The 20,093-nt window shown below is 40.0% G+C and overlaps 1 protein-coding gene across 1 annotated transcript in view; it reads right to left on the bottom strand.

The window, feature by feature from the left end:
- The window catches only part of TXK (TXK tyrosine kinase), a 46,004-nt gene that overhangs the window by 19,776 nt on the left and 6,135 nt on the right, over window positions 1-20,093 (bottom strand). The window contains exons 5-7 of the mRNA XM_045474143.1: window positions 13,880-13,934; window positions 4,153-4,232; window positions 2,851-2,978 (exon numbers count right to left, since the gene is read on the bottom strand). Of these exons, the coding sequence (XP_045330099.1) occupies window positions 2,851-2,978; window positions 4,153-4,232; window positions 13,880-13,934 (263 nt within the window). The remainder of the gene's footprint in view (window positions 1-2,850; window positions 2,979-4,152; window positions 4,233-13,879; window positions 13,935-20,093) is intronic.

Below are 20,093 nucleotides of genomic sequence, written 5' to 3'. Positions count from 1 at the left end.
GTTCAGGTCATGATCTCTGGTCATGAGATTGAGCCCCACGTGGGACTCCACCCTGGGTGCGGAGCCCGCTTCACATTCTCTCTTTCCCTCTGCCTTCGGCCCCTCCCCTGCTCACACTCTTGCACTCTCTCTGTCTCAATCTCTCTCTCTCAAAAAAAAAAAAAAAAAAAGGAAATGGAAATGAGCAAGTGGAGACGGTAGATGTGGACATATTTTTCCAAAAAACATGACTTAGAAGAGTAATGTCTAAAAGAAGAAGAAAGGACCAAGGGAGGGCTTTGGGTTTTTTGCTTTTTGAATAATAAAGCCTTAAGCACGTTTCCAGTCTAAAGGGAGAAGTTCAGAGGAAATGTAAGAGATACAGGAGAGAAAGGAAGGGGAGACAGTGGTTGGTCCCAGCAGGAGAGGAATGGAGGGAACAGGGCCACAGGCTTGTCCCGACCACTCCTGGAGGGAGGGAGGGGAGGAGGGTAAGCCTGAGGGAGCTCCTGTCTGCTGGCTTCAGTTTTCTTAACGAAGTGGACAGCTAGGGATTTGCTGACAGGGCAGTGGATAATATTGGAGAAGGAGTCTAGAGGAGAACGGTAGAAGTTTGAAGAGAAAGCTGGAAAGGATATTAACCAGTGACTTTGAAGACCTAATTGAGGTTAGAGCCCTCATCAAGCTGGGCCTCTATAACACATTGTCCAAATAAGGAACATAACGAGGAATTTCTTTGCGATCCTAACACTTCCCTCTAATTTCAAGATTCTTATTTGCTAAACATTTTTATTCTGTGATTTACTACCAGTGGTTTAATGATAGTCTCTCTCTTTGACAGAAAGAAGTCTGTCACTCTCGTGGCATTGTCCCTGCTTCTGGCAAAGAGACGGATTGTCACGAACCAAATTGACCAGAAGTCAACCAGTAGACAGGATAGTCATGGGCTCTGATTCACAGCCTTTTCTGAAACTGGCCCTCCAAAGTACCCTCCAATGGTATGGTTCGTCTCTTTCTGGAGGATACAGCAGTCATTTAGTGCAGACTGTGGAGCCAGGGGGTTCGATGGTTCCAACTGTTTCAAAGATTTTTGTTTTGAGTTCAAATCTCAGCACAAGTATTAACTCTGCAATCTTGAGTACAACTCATCCCTCCGTTTCCTCATCTGTAAGATCGAGATACTGACAGAACCTACTTCATAGGCTTGTTCTGAAGATTAAATAAATAAATACACATGAAAGCACTCAGAACAGGGTCGGGTCCAAATTAAGTCTTCAGTAAATGCCAGCTATTTCTGCGTTCCCAGGGCTTTCCTCTTATCATCCTTCTTTTCTTGTTTTCTTATATCTTTTTTGCTTTCTTTTCTCTCTAATAAGCAGCAGCCATAGTTGTAAGTTTTGCTTTTCTTGATGTGTCGCTTGATCTTTTAAAGATGATCTGTGTGGTATTTGATACATTATAAGAAGAATTTATGTCCATTCAAACGAAAATACCAAACCTTAAAGCAATCTATACGGCAGAACAATCAAAGCTTCCCTTACCCCCGGTGTCATTCCCCAGAGGTAAGCATTAAGTTTGTAGTCTGTTATAACCTTGTTAGTTTGAAAATTATTACATAAAATTTAACAGACTTTTTCTATGCATACATATTTTTAAATCTTCTGTTACAAAAGCGGCACTATATTCTCATATACTGCTTTGCACTTTTTTTTCTCTTTACTAAACAACTTATCACTAACATCTTCTCATGTCAGCACATCCTGAGCTACCTTAGTATCTTTCTTTTAACCTCACCACCATAACCACTCTGTTTCTCAAATTTTGTCTTTGAAGGGAAGGGAAAGAGGAGTATGAAGAAAAAAACTCAGAACTGATCTCCTTATTCTAAGGGTTTCCAGCTCTAGACACAAATATGTCCTCCCTCGCCCCACTCAGACTCACTGCTACTTCCTCTCTAACCAAACCCCCAATGACCATCTGGAATATCCATGCAGACTCATCCCATAAGTGGATAAAAATTTCCTTGGACTTATTCTTGATATTTAGAACTAGTGTCAAGGAAAAGTGGCCACTTTCCAAAAGGGATTTTTTTCTTTTTTGGTCAACACAACTTTTCATGAGAGAAATCTTAAAAAGTATCGTATGGCCAGAAGTCAAAACAACATGAAAAGTTACAGTGGGTTCCAAATTCCGTAACGTTGAGGTAAGATGATTCCCCTATGAGTTCAAAGTGGTCCAATACAGGTTGGGTGAGGGCTGAAGGCCAGAGCTGTGATTGAAATTGTGGTGGAACTTACTGGAATCCTGTATCTTTCCACTGATGATACATTTGCAAAAATAGCAACTACTGCAAAGAACACCTGGGGACGGGGGTTCCATGATGCTTCTGCCTATTTAAGCCACGTTGTAACTTAAAGGCTGCATCCTATATAATTTTTTCTGTTCTCCAAATAAGAAAGAACAGAGAATGAGATATTTAAGGGTAATTGTCTATACAACTGAAGTAGAGAGCAAAGTTATGGGGGCAAAGACAATGAAGCATGATTATTTAGGATATTTGAAATTCTATTACATTTAGCCGTGTGTAAATTTCAGAAACAAATGCACTGATAATTAAATTGCCTTTTGCTTCTCTGCCATCTATCATTTTTCTAACCGGCAGAAATGTAAAGAATCAACTTACCTCTTGTCGCCTGACTATAAAAACAAAGAAGCATCAATAAGGAGAATTGTTCAGAATACCGGTTGTATTTCAGGCTCTCACATATTTCTGCAGGGGCATTTGCTCCTGTTAAGTGTCTGAGACCACAGATGCATTGCCTGTCTGGGGCCTGGCTCGCTGACTCTCCCAGCCTGTTGCCCCTGACTTACCTGCCGCATTGTGTTGGTGATACCAGATCAACTCGGGGATTGACTGAAAGAAGTGTCTTTCAGCCACGTACCACTGTCCTGAGTCGTTCTTTTTAATCTGATAATGTTTGATGGTAGCCTCCATATTTCTACAATCAATAAAATGTGAATTAGTAAATAAGCAAAAGATCCGTTTGGAGCGAAGTCAGTTCATTAAGCAACAGGGACTCCGCCTGTAAAACTTTTATCCTACGAACACTATGCACTGCCGAGTGGGTTGGATTCAACAGATGCCTCACTACCCCTGGGTAAATGCCTTAGCTATCTTATTGGGGCCTTAGATTCGAACATAACTTCAGCCAAAGTTGTCTGATTGACAACTCCCATGTCCGAAAAAGTAGAGCCCACTAGGGACACTTATACGCATTTGCTGAATATCAAGTATCAGTTCAATAAATGAACGAACGCACTGTGAGGGATGCAAGGATATAGGAAACAAAGAAAGGGGGAAAGCCGATAGAGGGTGTATTGGTGAGCAAGTTTACGATGAGCTCCTAGGGCTCTGGAAAGCTATGAGAGACTGTGGAACACATCTGAGAGTTGCCCCACTAAAGTGCAAAGCAGCTGAGGAGCTAATCTTCCATTTCTCATTGATAGAGGGGCACTCCTAGGATGCTAACTCTCAGGCACTTCCCGTCTACCCATGGGGACCACGAGTTCCCACAGCCAGAGAACATCTTCAGGCAGAAAGGCATGGGAGGCGTGCTGAGTGCAGAACCCTCTACAGGTAAACGCAAGGTAAACCAGCGGATATGAGGAAAGCATCACCAGTGTCTGCTACAACTAAGCCAACTCCCTCACGGTTGAGAAAAAGAGATGGGAGAAGTCACATAACTTATCCAATGTCATACACAGAGCTGGTTAGGGACGCAACTTAAATAGATTGATTGTACTAACTTCCAAGCCAGTAAGCTTCTATACCACGATTTCACTTTCTCCATGTGACAGTGTCTCTGTAAGACAGAGTGTCCCAAGGACTGTTATCTCTAAAGTGAACAAAAGCACACTTGCTTCCCTTCCAGCTCTAGGGCGCCTGGGTGGCTCAGTTGGTTAAGCGTCTGACTCTTGATTTTGGCTCAGATCATGATATCAAAGTTCGTAAGTTTGAGCCCCACATCAGGCTCTGTATTGATAGCACGGAACCTTCTTGGCATTCTCTCTCTCCCTCTCTCTCTGCCCCATCCCCCGCACACATGCATGTGTATGCACTCTCCCCCCTCTCTCTCAAAATAAATAATTCAACATCAAACAAAAATTGCTTACCTTCTGTCTCTTATAAACACAGAAATCGTGTAGGATCCCAAATGTCTCGAATCTCTGACAATAAATGCACCTTCTTTAGACTGCAAAACAAGACATTGTGTGTACAAATTTATTCCTCATTAAGAAGAAAGACAAACGTACATCTCAGGAACAAAATCCAAACTGTACCAACTTACTATAAGTGGATGAGATTGTTTTCACAAATATATGCAATCTTATCTCCCTTATATGTGAAGAAGTCACACCTATAAAATAATTTATATTGTATACAAATACATACATCACCCCTATATAATTGGGACAAGAATTTGTAAAGTATGAGTGTTTTTACAAGTTTGCTCCTGATTTCTCTGAGAAAAATTCTGCATTTGACAACCTTGTACCCCACCATTTAGTTATTTTTTGTTATATTGGTCAAGATAATAGATAAAAATAGCTGATGAATAGGAAGCACTCAAAGACAGATTGACAGGTGTTATTTTGGAAGAAAAAAAACAACATGGCTGATGGGGTGAGGGAAGCAGGGAGAAATACATCTGGAAAGGCAGGGAATGGGCAAAGTGAGCAGAATTCATGATAGGGATGGAAAGAGAATAAACTTTGAGGGAATCTGGAAAGAAGGGCCGGGGAGCCATTTTAGCTGCTGCCAGAGAGAAGCAACTCTCCTGGGAGAAATGAGAAGAGAATCTGCAGGAGAGAAGAATATCGTAAGGTTGATGTTAGGTTATGAATTGGATTCCACCTGACAGACATCCTCTGGGAAACTCCAATACAGCTGTAAATTGGTTTTCAATGACTTTGAATGTTGCACTGTTTGGTTTGGGCTGTTTGTTTGATATCGTAAAGAGTTTTCACCTTTACCGAGTGTTACCCTTGTGGAGGGGGAAATATCTCAGAAGCTTGCCAAACCTGTGAAAGTTTACACTTATGAAGTGTCAATAAGTTGCTTGAGACCTGCCCAAACCAAACACTATGGTGTGACCCCCAAGGTGAACACAATACATCAAACAGAGTCTCCTCTTCCTTCCAGATGCTTACCAAGGAACAAGCCTCATTTTCTGGCCAAAAGTTTCAAACCAAAAACTCTCATAACCATTTAAAATAATCAAAATCTAGGGGCGCCTGGGTGGCTCAGTCAGTTAAGTGTCCGACTTCAGCTCAAGTCATGATCTTATGGTTTGTGAGTTTGAGGCCCGCGTAGGGCTCTGGGCTGACAGCTCAGAGCCTGGAGCCTGCTTCAGATTCTGTGTCTCCTTCTCTCTCTGGGCACTCATGCTCTGTCTCTCTCTCTCTCTCTCTCTCTCTCTCTCTCTCTCTCTCAAAAATAAATAAACATTTAAAAACTTTTTAAATAATAAAAATCTAGCTTTTATTGAATTCCTACCATGTCCAAGGATTGTGTTCCATACCATAGGGGACACAAATGGAAAAGACTAAGAGGTAAAAAGCAAAGTTGTATGTACAGCATATATATACATATATAACACGCATATAATAAAGTTGTATATGTAGTGACCTCTTCTTCAAAGTGGAAAGAGAACAAACAGCAACCATGGCAACAAAGCAATAAAAGTAGGAATTCATAACAAGCTCCAAAGGAGAAAGCTACTACTAGGTAAAGTTCTCTTTGATATAACTCAACGAAATCCAAATAAAAATGAAAACATCTAGAAAATAGATAAGGGAAAAGTAATAAGGGAACGCCACATATCGGAACCTCTGCTATTCAAACAGTACTCAGTCTAATTATTTATATCAATAAATGAAGGAAATACAAAAATAAATTTATCCACCTTAAGAATTTAGGATAAGAACCAAGTAAAGTAAAAGAAGAAAGTGAATAAAGGCAAGAGCAGAAAGGAACAAATTATAAAGGCAACAGTGTAATTAAGATAGTAATTAAATACAAAATCTGGTTATATAGGGAAAAACAATGAAATACATAAATTGTTAACCAACCCAACCAATAAATAATGGGGAAAATCTATCAAAAACTAAGCCACAAGGATCCAGAAAAAAAAAGTAAAATAAAAGAATCATCTTGACTCCACACATTTGAACTTGAACGAAATGAGTAATTAAGTAGCAAAACAGGGGCGCCTGGGTGGCGCAGTCGGTTAAGCGTCCGACTTCAGCCAGGTCACGATCTCGCGGTCCATGAGTTCGAGCCCCGCGTCAGGCTCTGGGCTGATGGCTCAGAGCCTGGAGCCTGTTTCCGATTCTGTGTCTCCCTCTCTCTCTGCCCCTCCCCCGTTCATGCTCTGTCTCTCTCTCTGTCCCAAAAATAAATAAAACGTTGAAAAAAAATTAAAAAAAAAATTAAGTAGCAAAACATAAAATTTATCAAAATTGATTTCAGACAATCTAGAAATGTTAATAGACCTACTGAACGGGAAAACAGATGAGGTTTTAAAAGAGCTGCAATACTAAAAACATCACAGTGACACATTGTAATATTACACGATCCCAGAACACGTGGAAAGAAAGACTTCTAAATTTTTATATAAAGTGGGTTTACTATCAACACCAACAACACAGCAAAGACTGTGCACAAAAAGGGAAGATTACTAACAAGTCTCACTCGTGTCCACACAAAAATCCTAGCCGAATACTAACGAACTGAGTCCAATCACACGGGGAAAGAATAACATACCATGACCAAGAGGGATTGCATACAGGAATACAAGAGTACTTGAATATCAGGGATTTTATTCATATAATTCAGCCTATTAATAGATCTGAGGATAAAAATCCCATAAACATCACCGTAGATGTTGAAAGGGCATTTGAAAAATTTCCATTTCTAGTATCAGCAGTCTTTATTTTATTTTAAAATTTTTTTTAACGTTTATTTATTTTTGAGATAGAGAGAGACAGAGCATGAATGGGGAAGGGTCAGAGAGAGGGAGACACAGAATCCGAAACAGGGTCCGGGCTCCGAGCTGTCAGCACAGAGCCCGACACGGGACTCGAACTCACGGACCGCGAGATCATGACCTGAGCTGAAGTCGGCCGCCCAACTGACTGAGACACCCAGGCGCCCCTCAGCTGTCTTTAAATTCTCAGTAAAATAGTAATATATATGTACTTCCTTACCATAGCCCTTATTTACATTAGTCCCAAGTCCAGCATTAAGCTTTCTGTGCAAATCATTCCAACTAAAATCAGGAAAAAGAAACACCCCACTGTCAGCACTGGTGTTTAATGTTGCTCTGAGATACCAGCTAATGTGATTAAATCAGAGACCAAAAAAAAAAAAAAAAAAAAAACCAGACAAGATATACTGGATTAAATTGTAAAAGAGGAAGGGCACATAGGTGGCTCATTTGGTTGAGCGTCCGCCTCTTGATTTCAGCTCAGGTCGTAATCCCAGAAATCATGGGATCAAGCCTTGTGTCAGGCTCGGACCCGAGTGTGTAGCCTGCTTAAGATCCTCTCTCTCTCCTTCTTCCCCTCCCCTGCTCGCTCACATACGCTTTCTCTCTCTCAAAAAAAAAAAAAAAAAAAAAAATTGTTTTAATTAAAGTAAATTGTACAAGAGGGTTTGAAATTATCACTGCTTGCTGTTAATAAGATTCTCTACCTGAAACCTGGGAGAATCAACTAAAAAACTACTACAAATATTTTTTTGAATTCACCAAAGTCATCAGTTAACAAAATTAACACAAAACTCAAGTTTTTTCACAGGTTAAAAAAAAAAAAAAAAGATACACCCATTTACAGTAGCAACAACAACAACAACAAATACCTTAAAATAAACTTAAAAATTTGCAAGAGCTAAATGAAAAAAATTTTTATTTTATTTTATTTTTTAAATATTTTTATTTATTTTTGAGACAGAGCATGAGCAGGGGAGGGGCAGAGAGAGAGGGAGACGCAGAATCCTAAGCAGGCTCCAGGCTCTGAGCTATCAGCACGGAGTCTGACGCGGGGCTCGAACCCACAGACTGTGAGATCATGACCTGCGCTCGAACCCACAGACTGTGAGATCATGACCTGCGCTGAAGTCGGATGCCCAACCCACTGAGCCACCCAGGCACCCCAATGAAGAAAAATTTTAAGTGCTCCTAAAGAATACAAAGATGTTTCCTCCTCTCATTAGGTTTTCAATCCATCCAAGATTTATTTTTGCTTGAAGTAGGGACCTAGTTTTAATTTTTTTGTATATGAATAATTAATATGTGGGTCCCAGAACAAATTGGTCCCCAAACTGCACTGATTTGTAATGCCCAAATACTTTTCCCTAAGTTACTCTGTAAATTTAGTGCACCAGTAGGAAGCTTTTATAAACTGGGCAAAGTAATTGTGAAGTTCATACGTATAAAATGTATCTTCAGAATATTTCTGAAAAAGAATAATGAGGGAGGCGAGCCACACTAAAGAAAGCCTCAGTATTTAAAACAGATAAAGGCATCACATAAATAGACAAGAGGATCAACGAAAGCAAATAGTAAGTCCAGATGTAGTGCAACATGGGAGTTGTGTTTCTAAGGAAAGTGGCATCTCAAATCAATGGAGAAAAGATAGACACTTGGTAACCATCTAGAAAAACAATAAAATCGGATCCATACCTCACTCTGTGTCAGGAATAACTACAAATTATTCGAGCATGCATACATTAAAAAAAAAGACCACTAAGGCAATCAAGAAACATGGGAAAAATTTTTACAATATTTTAACAACATTTTTTATAAGACAATTCTAACGACACTAAAGCTTCACAAAAAATTGATAAATTCAAACACAAAAAATTCAAGTACCATTCATGGAAAAAGGTAGTATTAGAACTGAAAAATTGGGAAGAGTATTGCCACATATCACAAGAGCTAATTTCCTTAATATAGCTGCAGAGGTCCTACAAATTGTGAGGAAAGCATTTTTTAAAAAAACCAACTGAAAATTTTGCAAAGGATATGAACAGACAGCTTCCAGAAAAGGAGAGACAAATATATAAAATTTCATATATACGGAGATGCTTAACATTCCCAGGATGAGAGAAATGTAGCTGAGGGGCGCCTGAATGGCTCAGTCAGTCAAGCGTCTGACTTTCACTCAGGTCATGATCCCATGGTTGACGGGTTTGAGCCCCATGTCGTCCGGCTCTGTGCTGACAGCTCAGGGCCTAGAGCCCGCTTCCAATTCTGTGTCTCCCTCTCTCTCTCTCTGCCCTTCCCCTGCTCATGCTCTGTCTCTCTCTCAAAAATAAATAGATGTTTAAAAAAGTTTTTTAATAAAAATAAGTTTTTTTTTTAATTTTTTTTTTCAACGTTTATTTATTTTTGGGACAGAGAGAGACAGAGCATGAACGGGGGAGGGGCAGAGAGAGAGGGAGACACAGAATCGGAAACAGGCTCCAGGCTCTGAGCCATCAGCCCAGAGCCCGACGCGGGGCTCGAACTCACGGACCGCGAGATCGTGACCTGGCTGAAGTCGGACGCTTAACCGACTGCGCCACCCAGGCGCCCCAAAAATAAGTTTTTAAAAAGAGAAATGTAGCTGAAACCTACACTGATATGAGATGTCAGAGAGCAAAGCTCCATGGGTTTCATTAAACACTTGCTGGGAAGGTTGTGGGGAAAATAAGCACTCTCTTACATTTCTAGTAGAAATATTAATTGTACAACTATAGAGGGTAACTTAATGTCTACCAAAATTAGAAATGTACATTCCCTTTGACCCAGAATTTCTATCTTGGGTGATTTATCCTACAGATATACTCATAAAAGTAGTATAGTACTTAGATTTCCGTTAAAAATTTTAAATAACTTGTGATACATCCAAAGTAAGAAATACTATGCATGTGTAGAATGAATGAGGACACTTTTTGTGTGCTGATGTGAAAAGATTCCTTCCCAATATATATTGTTAAATGAAACAAGTAATGTACACAAAGGTATATATATTACTATTTGTGTAAAAATAACACTATAAGAAAACATGTTTCTATTTGTGTATGTATTAAATATTTCTGAAAAAGCACAGAATAAACTAATAATAGAAGTTTGTCTATGGAGAAGGGAATTGGTGGCCTGGGGACAAGGATGGAAGAAAACTTTAGAGTCTTTTGATTTTTAAACCATATGAACATACCGACTATTGAAATATGACATAAATAAAATTATAAGATACCTCTATAAAAATGTATGCAATAAATCTGAAAATAAATATAAAATAGGCAATTCTCCACATAACTATAAATTATCAAACATCTCAAAAAAGAAAAGGAAATTAAATCAGTAGTCGAATATCTGAAAAAGCAGCATGTCCAAACTATTTCATGAGAGATATATGCAACTTCAAGAACAAATAACCTGCATTCAATATACACTATTTTCAAGACTGGAAAAAGAGACAAAACCTCATGTCCTACTTCATTTTATGATGCTAGCATAGCCTTTATACTGAAACTAGGCAAAGAGAGTGGGAAATTGGAAGCCAGGCTCCCTTGTGAACATAACAGGACAAATGCTAAATAAAGTATTAGGAAACCCAAACCAGAAATATAAATGTGGTAAGGTCCCCTTCCTAAGGAAAGGGAAAAAAACCTCAACCTGGCTATATGCATACATGTCAACATCCCTCACGACCTTGTAACATGAGGCCGCTTGATCAGACTGCATGTTTGTATGTTGCCATACATAGGAGACAAAGAATTTTTAAAAATGCATTAAAAAAACTACACCACGTGGTGCTCGGGGCTCAGTTCTTCGGGTACAAACCCAACGGAGCGGTGCCGGCAGGAATAAAGTTGTTTCCAGGAAAGAAAAGCCTCAGTGTCACGACTCTCTGTGTGAGAATCCTGCCACATATATATTTTTTAAATGCCTCGTGACCGGAGCACCTCGGTGGCTCAATCAAGCATCCGTCTCTCAGCTTCGTGACTTTGAACTCCATGTTAGGCCGCGTGCTGATGGTGCAAAGCCTACTTGGGATTCTCTCTCTCTCTCTCTCTCTCTGCCTCTATCTCTGCCCCTCCCCTGCTCACCCTGGCTCTGTCTCTCTCAAAATAAATAAATAAACATAAAAAAATTTAAATGCCTCATGACCATTAGGTTTTAATTCAGGTACTTTAAAAAAACAGAAAATAAAGGGGCGCCTGGGTGGCTCAGTTGGTTAGGCAACTGACTTTTGCTGAGGTCATGATCTCACGGGGCTCGGTGCTGACAGCTTAGAGCCTGGAGCCTGCTTCAGATTCTGTATCCCCCTCTCTCTCTGTCCCTCCCCTGCTCGTTCTCTGTCTCTCTCTGTCTCTCAAAATACATATGCACAGGGGTGCCTGGGTGGCTCAGTCGGTTAAGCGTCCAACTTCAGCTCGGGTCATGATCGTGCACAGCTCGTGAGTTCGAGCCCCACGTCTGGCTCTGAGCTGTCAGCACAGCTGGAGCCTGCTTCAGATTCTGTGTCTCCCCCTCTCTCTCTGCCCCTCTCCCATTTGCACTCTGTCTCTCTGTCTCTCTGTCTCTCTGTCTCTCTCTCTCTCTCAAAAATAAACAGACATTTTAAAAAATTGTATTAGGAAATAAAACATATATACAATTTCTCAGTGAATTGAAAAAAAGTATGAAGTTACCAACTGTTGGCAAGAATGTAAGGGGCCAGTTTTCTCATTCGTTGTGAGAGCGTAACTTAGGACAAGCACTTTGAATCATGATTCCAAAATATCTTTAATGTTAAACCCACACGTAGACTCTGATCAGGTCATTTCTGGGCATAACAAGAAAAATCCTTGCCCTTGGGTACAAGATGACCTGTACAAGAAAGTTCTTGGCAGGTTGTTGGTAATACTAAGAAGTTAGAAACAATTTGAATGTTTATCAATACATTTTGGTACACTCATAATGAAATAGTATACAGCAGTTAAAGGAATGTGCTTGATCTTTATGTACCCATGTGAATAAAACTGAAATACAATGTTTCATTAAAAATTGGGGCTCCTGGATGGCTCAGTGGGTTAAGCATCTGACTTCAGCTCAGGTCATGACCTCAGTTTGTGAGTTCAAGCCCCACATCAGGCACTGTGCTGACAGCTCAGAGCCTGGAGCCTGCTTCAGATTCTGTCTCCTCTCTCTCTGCCCCTCCCCCGCTCATGCTCTGTCTCTGTCTCTCAAAAAAACAAATAAATAGGGGCGCCTGGGTGGCACAGTCGGTTAAGCGTCCGACTTCAGCCAGGTCACGATCTCGCGGTCCATGAGTTCGAGCCCCGCGTCAGGCTCTGGGCTGATGGCTCAGAGCCTGGAGCCCGTTTCCGATTCTGTGTCTCCCTCTCTCTCTGCCCCTCCCCCGTTCATGCTCTGTCTCTCTCTGTCCCAAAAATAAATAAACATTGAAAAAAAAAATTAAAAAAAAAAAAAACAAATAAATAAACGTTAAAAAAATTTTTTTTAATCAACATACATATGATCTCCTTATGTGAAATGTTAAAACACATAAAATGCACATATATATGATAAAAATACAAGCACATGAACACAATGGGATCACACCCTTCTATTGTGATTGCCTCTGGAGACTGGGCGGCATGAAACAGATGAGAGAAGGGATAGGTTTCAATTGTATCTGCTGTGTTTTATTTTGTTAAAGAATGTTCCCGCCAAATGTTGCTATTTGTGATATCTGGGTTTTAGGTACATGGGGGTTTGTGCAATTCGCTCTTCTAGTCTTTGTAGGGCGGTGAGCCCCTGGCTCTGTTGTGACTTCCTCTCAGCTGCAGAACCTCTCAGGCTGACCCTGCACAGCCCATGTGATCTTGTGGCCATATCGCCTGTGACTAACTTGCTTGCCATGGGCCTGTTTGAGACCTTGCCTGCTCCAGGTCTGCCTACTTGTCTATTCCAGATCTACTAACATCTCTTTACAGAAGTCCGCCTGCTGTCACCATGCCGGATGAATACTACATTTGCTGCCACACCCCACTTCCTCCTAGCTAGAGAAGCCAGGCCTGACCTCCAACCTCTGTCCCCATCACCAGCTGAGACTGGGTCTGTGTCCCTCAAACTCTGTCTATCCCCCTGCTAGTAATTGGACCTTCTCTGTGTCCTGAGCCATTCCTGGCATTGACTTTTTAGTTACAGAACTGATTCTTTCTCACTCACATTTCTAGATTTCCTCAACATCCGACAGCAGTATAAAATGACACACACATCTTCCCTAGTTTCTAGGTTTGACTACTTTTACCCACAGTTCACACTTACCGTCCGTTGGAAACTGCATGCAGTTCTGTTTTGTTTTGACCTAAAAGAGCAGTTTTGATCTGAGTTTGATATTTTGGTTCCCCCACTCTTCCTTTTGTTCCCAAAGAACAAAGAAAGTGCAGCACTGTGTATTTTTCTATATTTGTGTTTTTAAGAAGCCTTAGCTAAGCTCATAAAGACAGTGTATATTTTACTGCCTGATATGCAGAGGCATATAGGCAATTCAAATATAGACTCTTCTGGCAGAATGCACTTCGAAGTGAATGAGCAGTTTCAGTATGGTGGAATTGAAATCATTTCAGGAAAAAAAACATTTCTCAAATGACAGTGAAAGTGCATGAAAAACATGATCTGATACAAATACATCTGCTTTACAACTTATCAGAAAATGTGCAGTAGACATAAAGTTGTAATAATATTTTAGAGCTATAAAGAACAGGAAGAAAAAACTTTCTAGTTGGGTCACGTCTTCATAATGCCCATCTCTCAGAAATTCTGAAAATATTCACAAGTTATTTGTTAATAAATTGAGTTACCTCTTGTCTCAAAATACGTTCTGCCTGATTTCTGGTGATGTTTCTATGGTACCACCTGTAAAAGCAATAAAAATACTTTAAAATTTTTATATTCCATTTTTTTTTACCGAAAAAAAAATCCCTTCATTTCCTTCATTACTAAGAACTTTACTCCAGAACTGATTTTAGAGAGTTAATTCCAATAAACAACAATGTACTGTTATGTGTCATTGATTTAAGGTAATATAGTTCTACTAATTGTAAGCCAAAATCTAATTTCTTCTATCACATCTTAATTCCACTTTCTGAGGGGTATATGGTTTTGAGTGATTTAATCTCCTGAAAATTTCCATGAAAGGTATGTGATTAAGAAGGCATCATCTTCAATAAACATTTACTGAGCTTTGATAGACAAACTAAAAAATACCCATTTCTTTCTTTGTTCTCAGGAACTTCCTATTTGCACGCTTTTATATGTGCTGTGTTCCCTTTCCCAAATTAAAACTAACTCTGACCCAGTTGTTATGTTAACTGTACGTTAACTCGTAGTGAAGTTAGTGGTTTAATAACGTAAACAGAACAACTAGTATGTTGCCCTATTTCACACACCCTCTTGTTCCCCTCTCATACAAAGATTCGGCCACACTGGGATTCTTGCCTTCCTCACCAAGCCCCTTTCTGCCTCCTGTCTTGCTGTTTCCTCTGTATGAAACACTACCACTAAATATATAAGAACCACTCACAGGAACATAATTAAGTAAGAGTATACATTGAGTCACAGTGGGTAGGCCAAATGGTGGCCACATGAAACTCCTATATCTGACTTTGAGGATGGAACCTACCATATCGTGGGACTTCCCCTAACCTGCAGTAATAAAAAGCTGCCACTAAATTAGAATGGTCAGGCATTAAAAATACTAACAGCCTTAAGTTGAAAATGAACTTTAAAAAAGATGAAGCATAGAGAATAGAGGATGATTACAGGTGATTCTAGACAAAGTAATTGGGCTACTTATCACCAGTGGGAACAAAAGGTAATTGTGATGTTAAACTGTGAATATCATTCAGTACTTTTCAATGAATATTCACATTAGGGGAGGGAATTTCAGGATGAGTCTCAGCCCTCTTTTTGTAGAAAGAAGAAATTCTCTCAAACTAAATGAGACAGAGTTAAAGACACAGGGGACTAGTTTAAAGGTGCTCCCATTTGCTAATTCATGAAATTTGGGTGGTAAACGGAAAATAATGATTATCGCTCACTAAAATACATTGAGGCTGTGAAAAGCCAAGACTGTGTAATGACACTCCAAAAGGGAAAATTTTATAGAAATTATTTTTTTCTAAATGTTTCTCACCTGCTATCACATTGGTGTTAATTTTGTTGTTTCATATTTATTTATTATAGTGAGAAATATAAGCAAATATATTAATTTTGCTTAAATATAAATTAAAAATCCATCCATGTGTGGATGTCATTAGAATGACTTCAGGGTGCCTGGGTGGCTCAGTCGATTGAGCGTACAACTTCAGCTCAGGTCATGATCTTGTGGTTTGTGAGTTCCAGCCCTGCGTCGGGCTCTGTGCTGACAGCTCGGAGCCTGGAGCCTGCTTCAGATTCTATGTTCCTTCTATCTCTACCCCTCCCCCACTTGTGCTCTGTCTCTGTCTATCAAAAATAAATAAACCCAATAAAAATTAAAAAAAAAAAAGAATGACTTCAAAGAGGGGCACATGGGTGGCTCAGTTGGTTAAGCATCTGACTTCAGCTCAGGTCATGATCTTGTGGTTCATGAGTTAAAGCCCTGCATCAGGCTCTGCGCTGACAGCTCAGAGCCTGGAGCCTGCTTCAGATTCTGTGTCTCCCTCTCTCTCTGTCCCTCCCCTACTCATGCTCTGTCTGTCTCTCTCTCTCTCTCTCAATAATAAAATAAAACATTAAATTTTAATTAAAAAAAAAAAGAATGACTTCGAAGCAGTAATAGAAGAGCCAGATAGAAGTATATGATGAATTTAAGATCCTTTAAAATAATGCCGAATTTTATCTGTCAGAAAAGAGATTAGATGGATGTGACGTAGGAGAAGCAGGGGCATGGTATTTCAGAATTTCATCTGGTTAAATGAGACAGTGAAACAAGAGTTTTGTGGAGTGTTTTTAATAGGTAAGTTTGCAACTCATATACCAAGACAACACTGATTGTAAAACTCATACTGAATTATGTGGACAGAGAGCTTGGGGTGGGGCTTCTACCAACATACAAAAACCATCCAAAAATAAAAAAAATAAAAGCCATCCAGCATGTCCAACTGTTGCTGATTACAAACATCTTGTATACATGTAAGCCCCGTGTACCCCATTCCAATCTCTGAATCAAGTAACAGTGTTGTAGTCTTGAGTTTTCAACCTAGAAACCCTATTAGACCTAAGAAGGGAAACCTGCTTCTCTTTAGCGATTTTTTAACCCTGAGGAGAGTAAGCATTCAGGTTAGAGATAATGAGATAAATCAGACTCATACTTCTGTAAAATTCAGGATAAGCAATATGTTTGATATTTAAAGTACCTATAATTTTAAGGGGTACCTAGGGTGGCTCAGTTGGTTAAGCATCCAACACTTGATTTCAGCCCAGGTCATGATCTCACAGTTCATGAGTTCGAGCCCCACTTTGTCGGGCTCCACAGTGATAGCCCAAAGCCTGCTTGGAATTCTCTCTCTCCGTCTGTCTGCACCTCCCCCACTCGCACATACACACACACACACACACACACACACACACACGACTCTGCCTCTCTCTCAAAATAAATAAATAAACATTAAAAAAATTTAAAGTATCTATAATTTTAAGAGAATCTGACATTATTAGGTTTTTGCCTCTAGTTTTAAAAGCATAATTAATTTTAAACTTCCAATTTGAAATTTATGGGAATTTGACTTTTTAAATGATGTTTGTATGGTTAAGAGAACTTGGCTTACCACATTTAAGTTTAATTTATTAGATTTCCAGGGTCGCATATGGACTTACAAAGGGCTATTAAAAATTGCAAATTTGCCCTGTCTGGCATGTAAAATATTTAATCAGAAAATTGAATTTATTTAGTCTATTAATGCAAGTGAAATGTTTTGGGAAATTTCATTAACTGAACTTATAAAAGGGCTGATTGTTTAAGGACACTGTGTGTTGAGTTTGAATTAAAGTGATTGTTCTTATTCTTTTAGATCTGTAAACAGTATATCAAGACCTGCAAGTTAAATTTGAGGGCTTACTGAAAACCAGGTTTTCACATTGTAATGTTGATAATTTGGATATTAAGTTAAAACCAAAGCAGCCATAAATATTTCAAAGTATAAAGATTCCTGAGATGTCAACAACCCACACTAACACGAGCATTCCTTCTCCCCTCCACCCCTAAGGACCTCCTACTACCTTTGGACCTCAAGTCACTTCCTTATAAGGTTTTCCCAATCCCACACTCTCATCTAAATTATATCCCCTTTACCACTGATTTCTCCCAGTGTCCATACTGTTCCTTACTAAGACCACAATTTAAAATTTTATACTTATTTGTGAATCTGAGATTGGTTAATGTCTATTTCCCCCATAGAGCTGTAAGTTCTGTGGACACATGGACTGCTTCTCCGTCTTCCCTGGGCCTAGAACAGCTAACATCTGGGACATCAGAAGGGCACAATCAGGAAAGATTGAATAGGGTGAAGTGATTCAGGGCCTAAAGTAACTACGAAATGTAGTACATCTGTGATAGCCGGCAACCTGAAAATTCACTTCCTGTTGGCTTCACAGTTCTAGAATGTTTCAAATATTTACTATTCCTGTATGAGATAGGCATTATGGTCCCCAGTTTTCATATCATGTAGAGGTTTATAGATGTTCAGTAACTTTGCCCAGAGGCCAAGCACTAGTCAGTGGTGATGTCAGTATTTGAGCCGGAATTTCCCCAATTTAATTTCTTTTAACATTTATTCATTTTTGCAAGCAAGCAGGGGAGGGGCAGAGAGAGAGGGAGACACAGACTCTGAAGCAGGCTCCAGGCTCTGAGCTGTCTGCACAGAGCCCAGCCCGACACCAGGCTCAAACCCACGAACCGTGAGATCATGACCTGAGCTGAAGTTGGACACTCAACAGACTGAGCCACCCAGGTGCCCCATAGATTTCTCCAATGTCTAAACCCACACTACATTATTTCAAACTAAAGCAGTAATGTCTACATACTTATTAGAAGAGTGCTTGGCCCTTAGTAAGTAGTTGATATATTTTAATGACTTATATTGATAATTATTATATCTACATTTTAATAAACTCCTTTAAAAAGAAACAAATAGGGGCGCCTGGGTGGCTCAGTTGGTTAAGCGTCCGACTTTGGCTCAGGTCATGATCTCGCGGTCCGTGAGTTCGAGCCCCGCATCAGGCTCTGTGCTGACAGCTCAGAGCCTGGAACCTGTTTCAGATTCTGTGTCTCCCTCTCTCTCTGCCCCTCCCCTGTTCATGCTCTGTCTCTCTCTGTCTCAAAAATAAATAAACATTAAAAAAAATTTTTTAAAAAGAAACAAATAAAATTAATTTTCTCACAATTGGAGTTAGAGAACAAGACTTTTAAAGACACATGAATCAAAGCCAAGAAAATGAGATGACTATTCTAAATTCAGAGTGGTTTAATTCAAATTACCCAATATCTATAGCATAAACAAGCTGCAGACTCCAAGCCTTGTGTAAACTAAGGAAGCAGCAAGCACATTAGTTAATCATAAAAGGAAGGAAAGTCACATTGTTGGTTACCGAGTGTCCATTCACTAACTATCCGTTACTGTGTTAAGTACCTCCACACATAACTCCTTTAATCTCCTGGAAGGTCTGAACTGAGTTTACAATAGGGAAAGAGAATCTTATTTTTCTAATTTTTCTTGACAGGAGATTTACAAACAGAACTTCCCCTGACCTGGCCTTTCAAGAGACCTAATGTGTTGGGACGCTGCCCCCTGAGGGGTAGGCTGGACCGACAGTAGATAGCTGTGGAACTGTTTTCCTAGGACAGGTGTTCAGCCACCTGAGGGCTCTGTCCTACCGAGTGGAGACTAGAATTTCCGCGCAGAGCTACATGACTCAGGTCAAGAGAGGGGGCGTGACAAGCTGAGTGAAGGACGGAGAAGAGAGATCTGTGATGGCAGTAAGGAGGCTGACTTGCGAGAGAGAATAGAAGTAGCTAATAGAGAGGCCTGGTCAAGTCACGTGGATGAGTCATGTGTCCTGTAGTCATCCCTTTCTCCCTCTAATGAAGTCTACGTTATTCACCAATGTTTTTAGAGTTGGATTTGCTTTAGGGGAGAGAGAGATGCTGGGTCTGGCTTCCAGGTGGGTTTAAATTAGTAGCAAGGCAGACACCCTAGGAGCTGGGGCAGGGGCTGTCTTCAATTTATATTTGCTGCCCCATTCTTGGAGAAGCACCAGCCTCAATGTCTCAACTCACATCCCCTACCGCCACCTGCTGGAAGCATGTGCTAATTATAAAGCGAGTATCTTGGTTGTGGGGAGGGCAGTCAAGGGTAAAATGCAAACCTGAATTTATAAAAGACCAACACTACTCCTAAGCCCACCACTCTCTACCTGTAAATTACTTTTGCACCCTCAGTTTCTGATCTGCAGAATGAGGCACTAGAAAAGTGATTCCTAAGATCTCCATCTTCCAAATCTGTCATTGCAACAAAAATAGATTTCTAAGCAGAACCCTAGCGAACACGCCAAAAGCTTCCCCCCAAACTACAGCATTAGCCTACTTCTTGTCTTCAGCTATTTCTAAAATGTTTCCCAACATGAGCCAAAATGTAGTTATGTGTCTCTAAGTTAGGTTCAATTCACCACTCATTAAACAATTAATGTCATTTTTGAGATCATTATTTTTCCATTTAGGACATATAATAAGAACAAGATGAGTGCTTGCTTTCCATGCTGTCACTGTTAAAACAAACCAAAAAAAGTGGTCATACAAAACAAAACTGAAAAAGAAATTTAGGCAAAATAAGTTTCTGAATCACCCATTAAAAGGATCGAACATCGGGCAACTGGGTGGCTCAATCCGTTAAGTGACGGACTTCAGCTCAGGTCATGATCTCGCAGTTGCATCCGGCTCTGTGCTGACCGCTCAGAGCTTGGAGCCTGCTTTGGATTCTGTGTCTCAGTCTCTCTGCCCCTCCCCCCACTCACACTCTGTCTCTCTCAAAAAATGAA

The sequence above is a fragment of the Leopardus geoffroyi genome, chromosome B1 (genome assembly GCF_018350155.1).
Source record: "Leopardus geoffroyi isolate Oge1 chromosome B1, O.geoffroyi_Oge1_pat1.0, whole genome shotgun sequence".
In the NCBI taxonomy this organism is placed as follows: domain Eukaryota; kingdom Metazoa; phylum Chordata; class Mammalia; order Carnivora; family Felidae; genus Leopardus; species Leopardus geoffroyi.
This window is presented reverse-complemented; position numbering and strand designations above follow the sequence as displayed.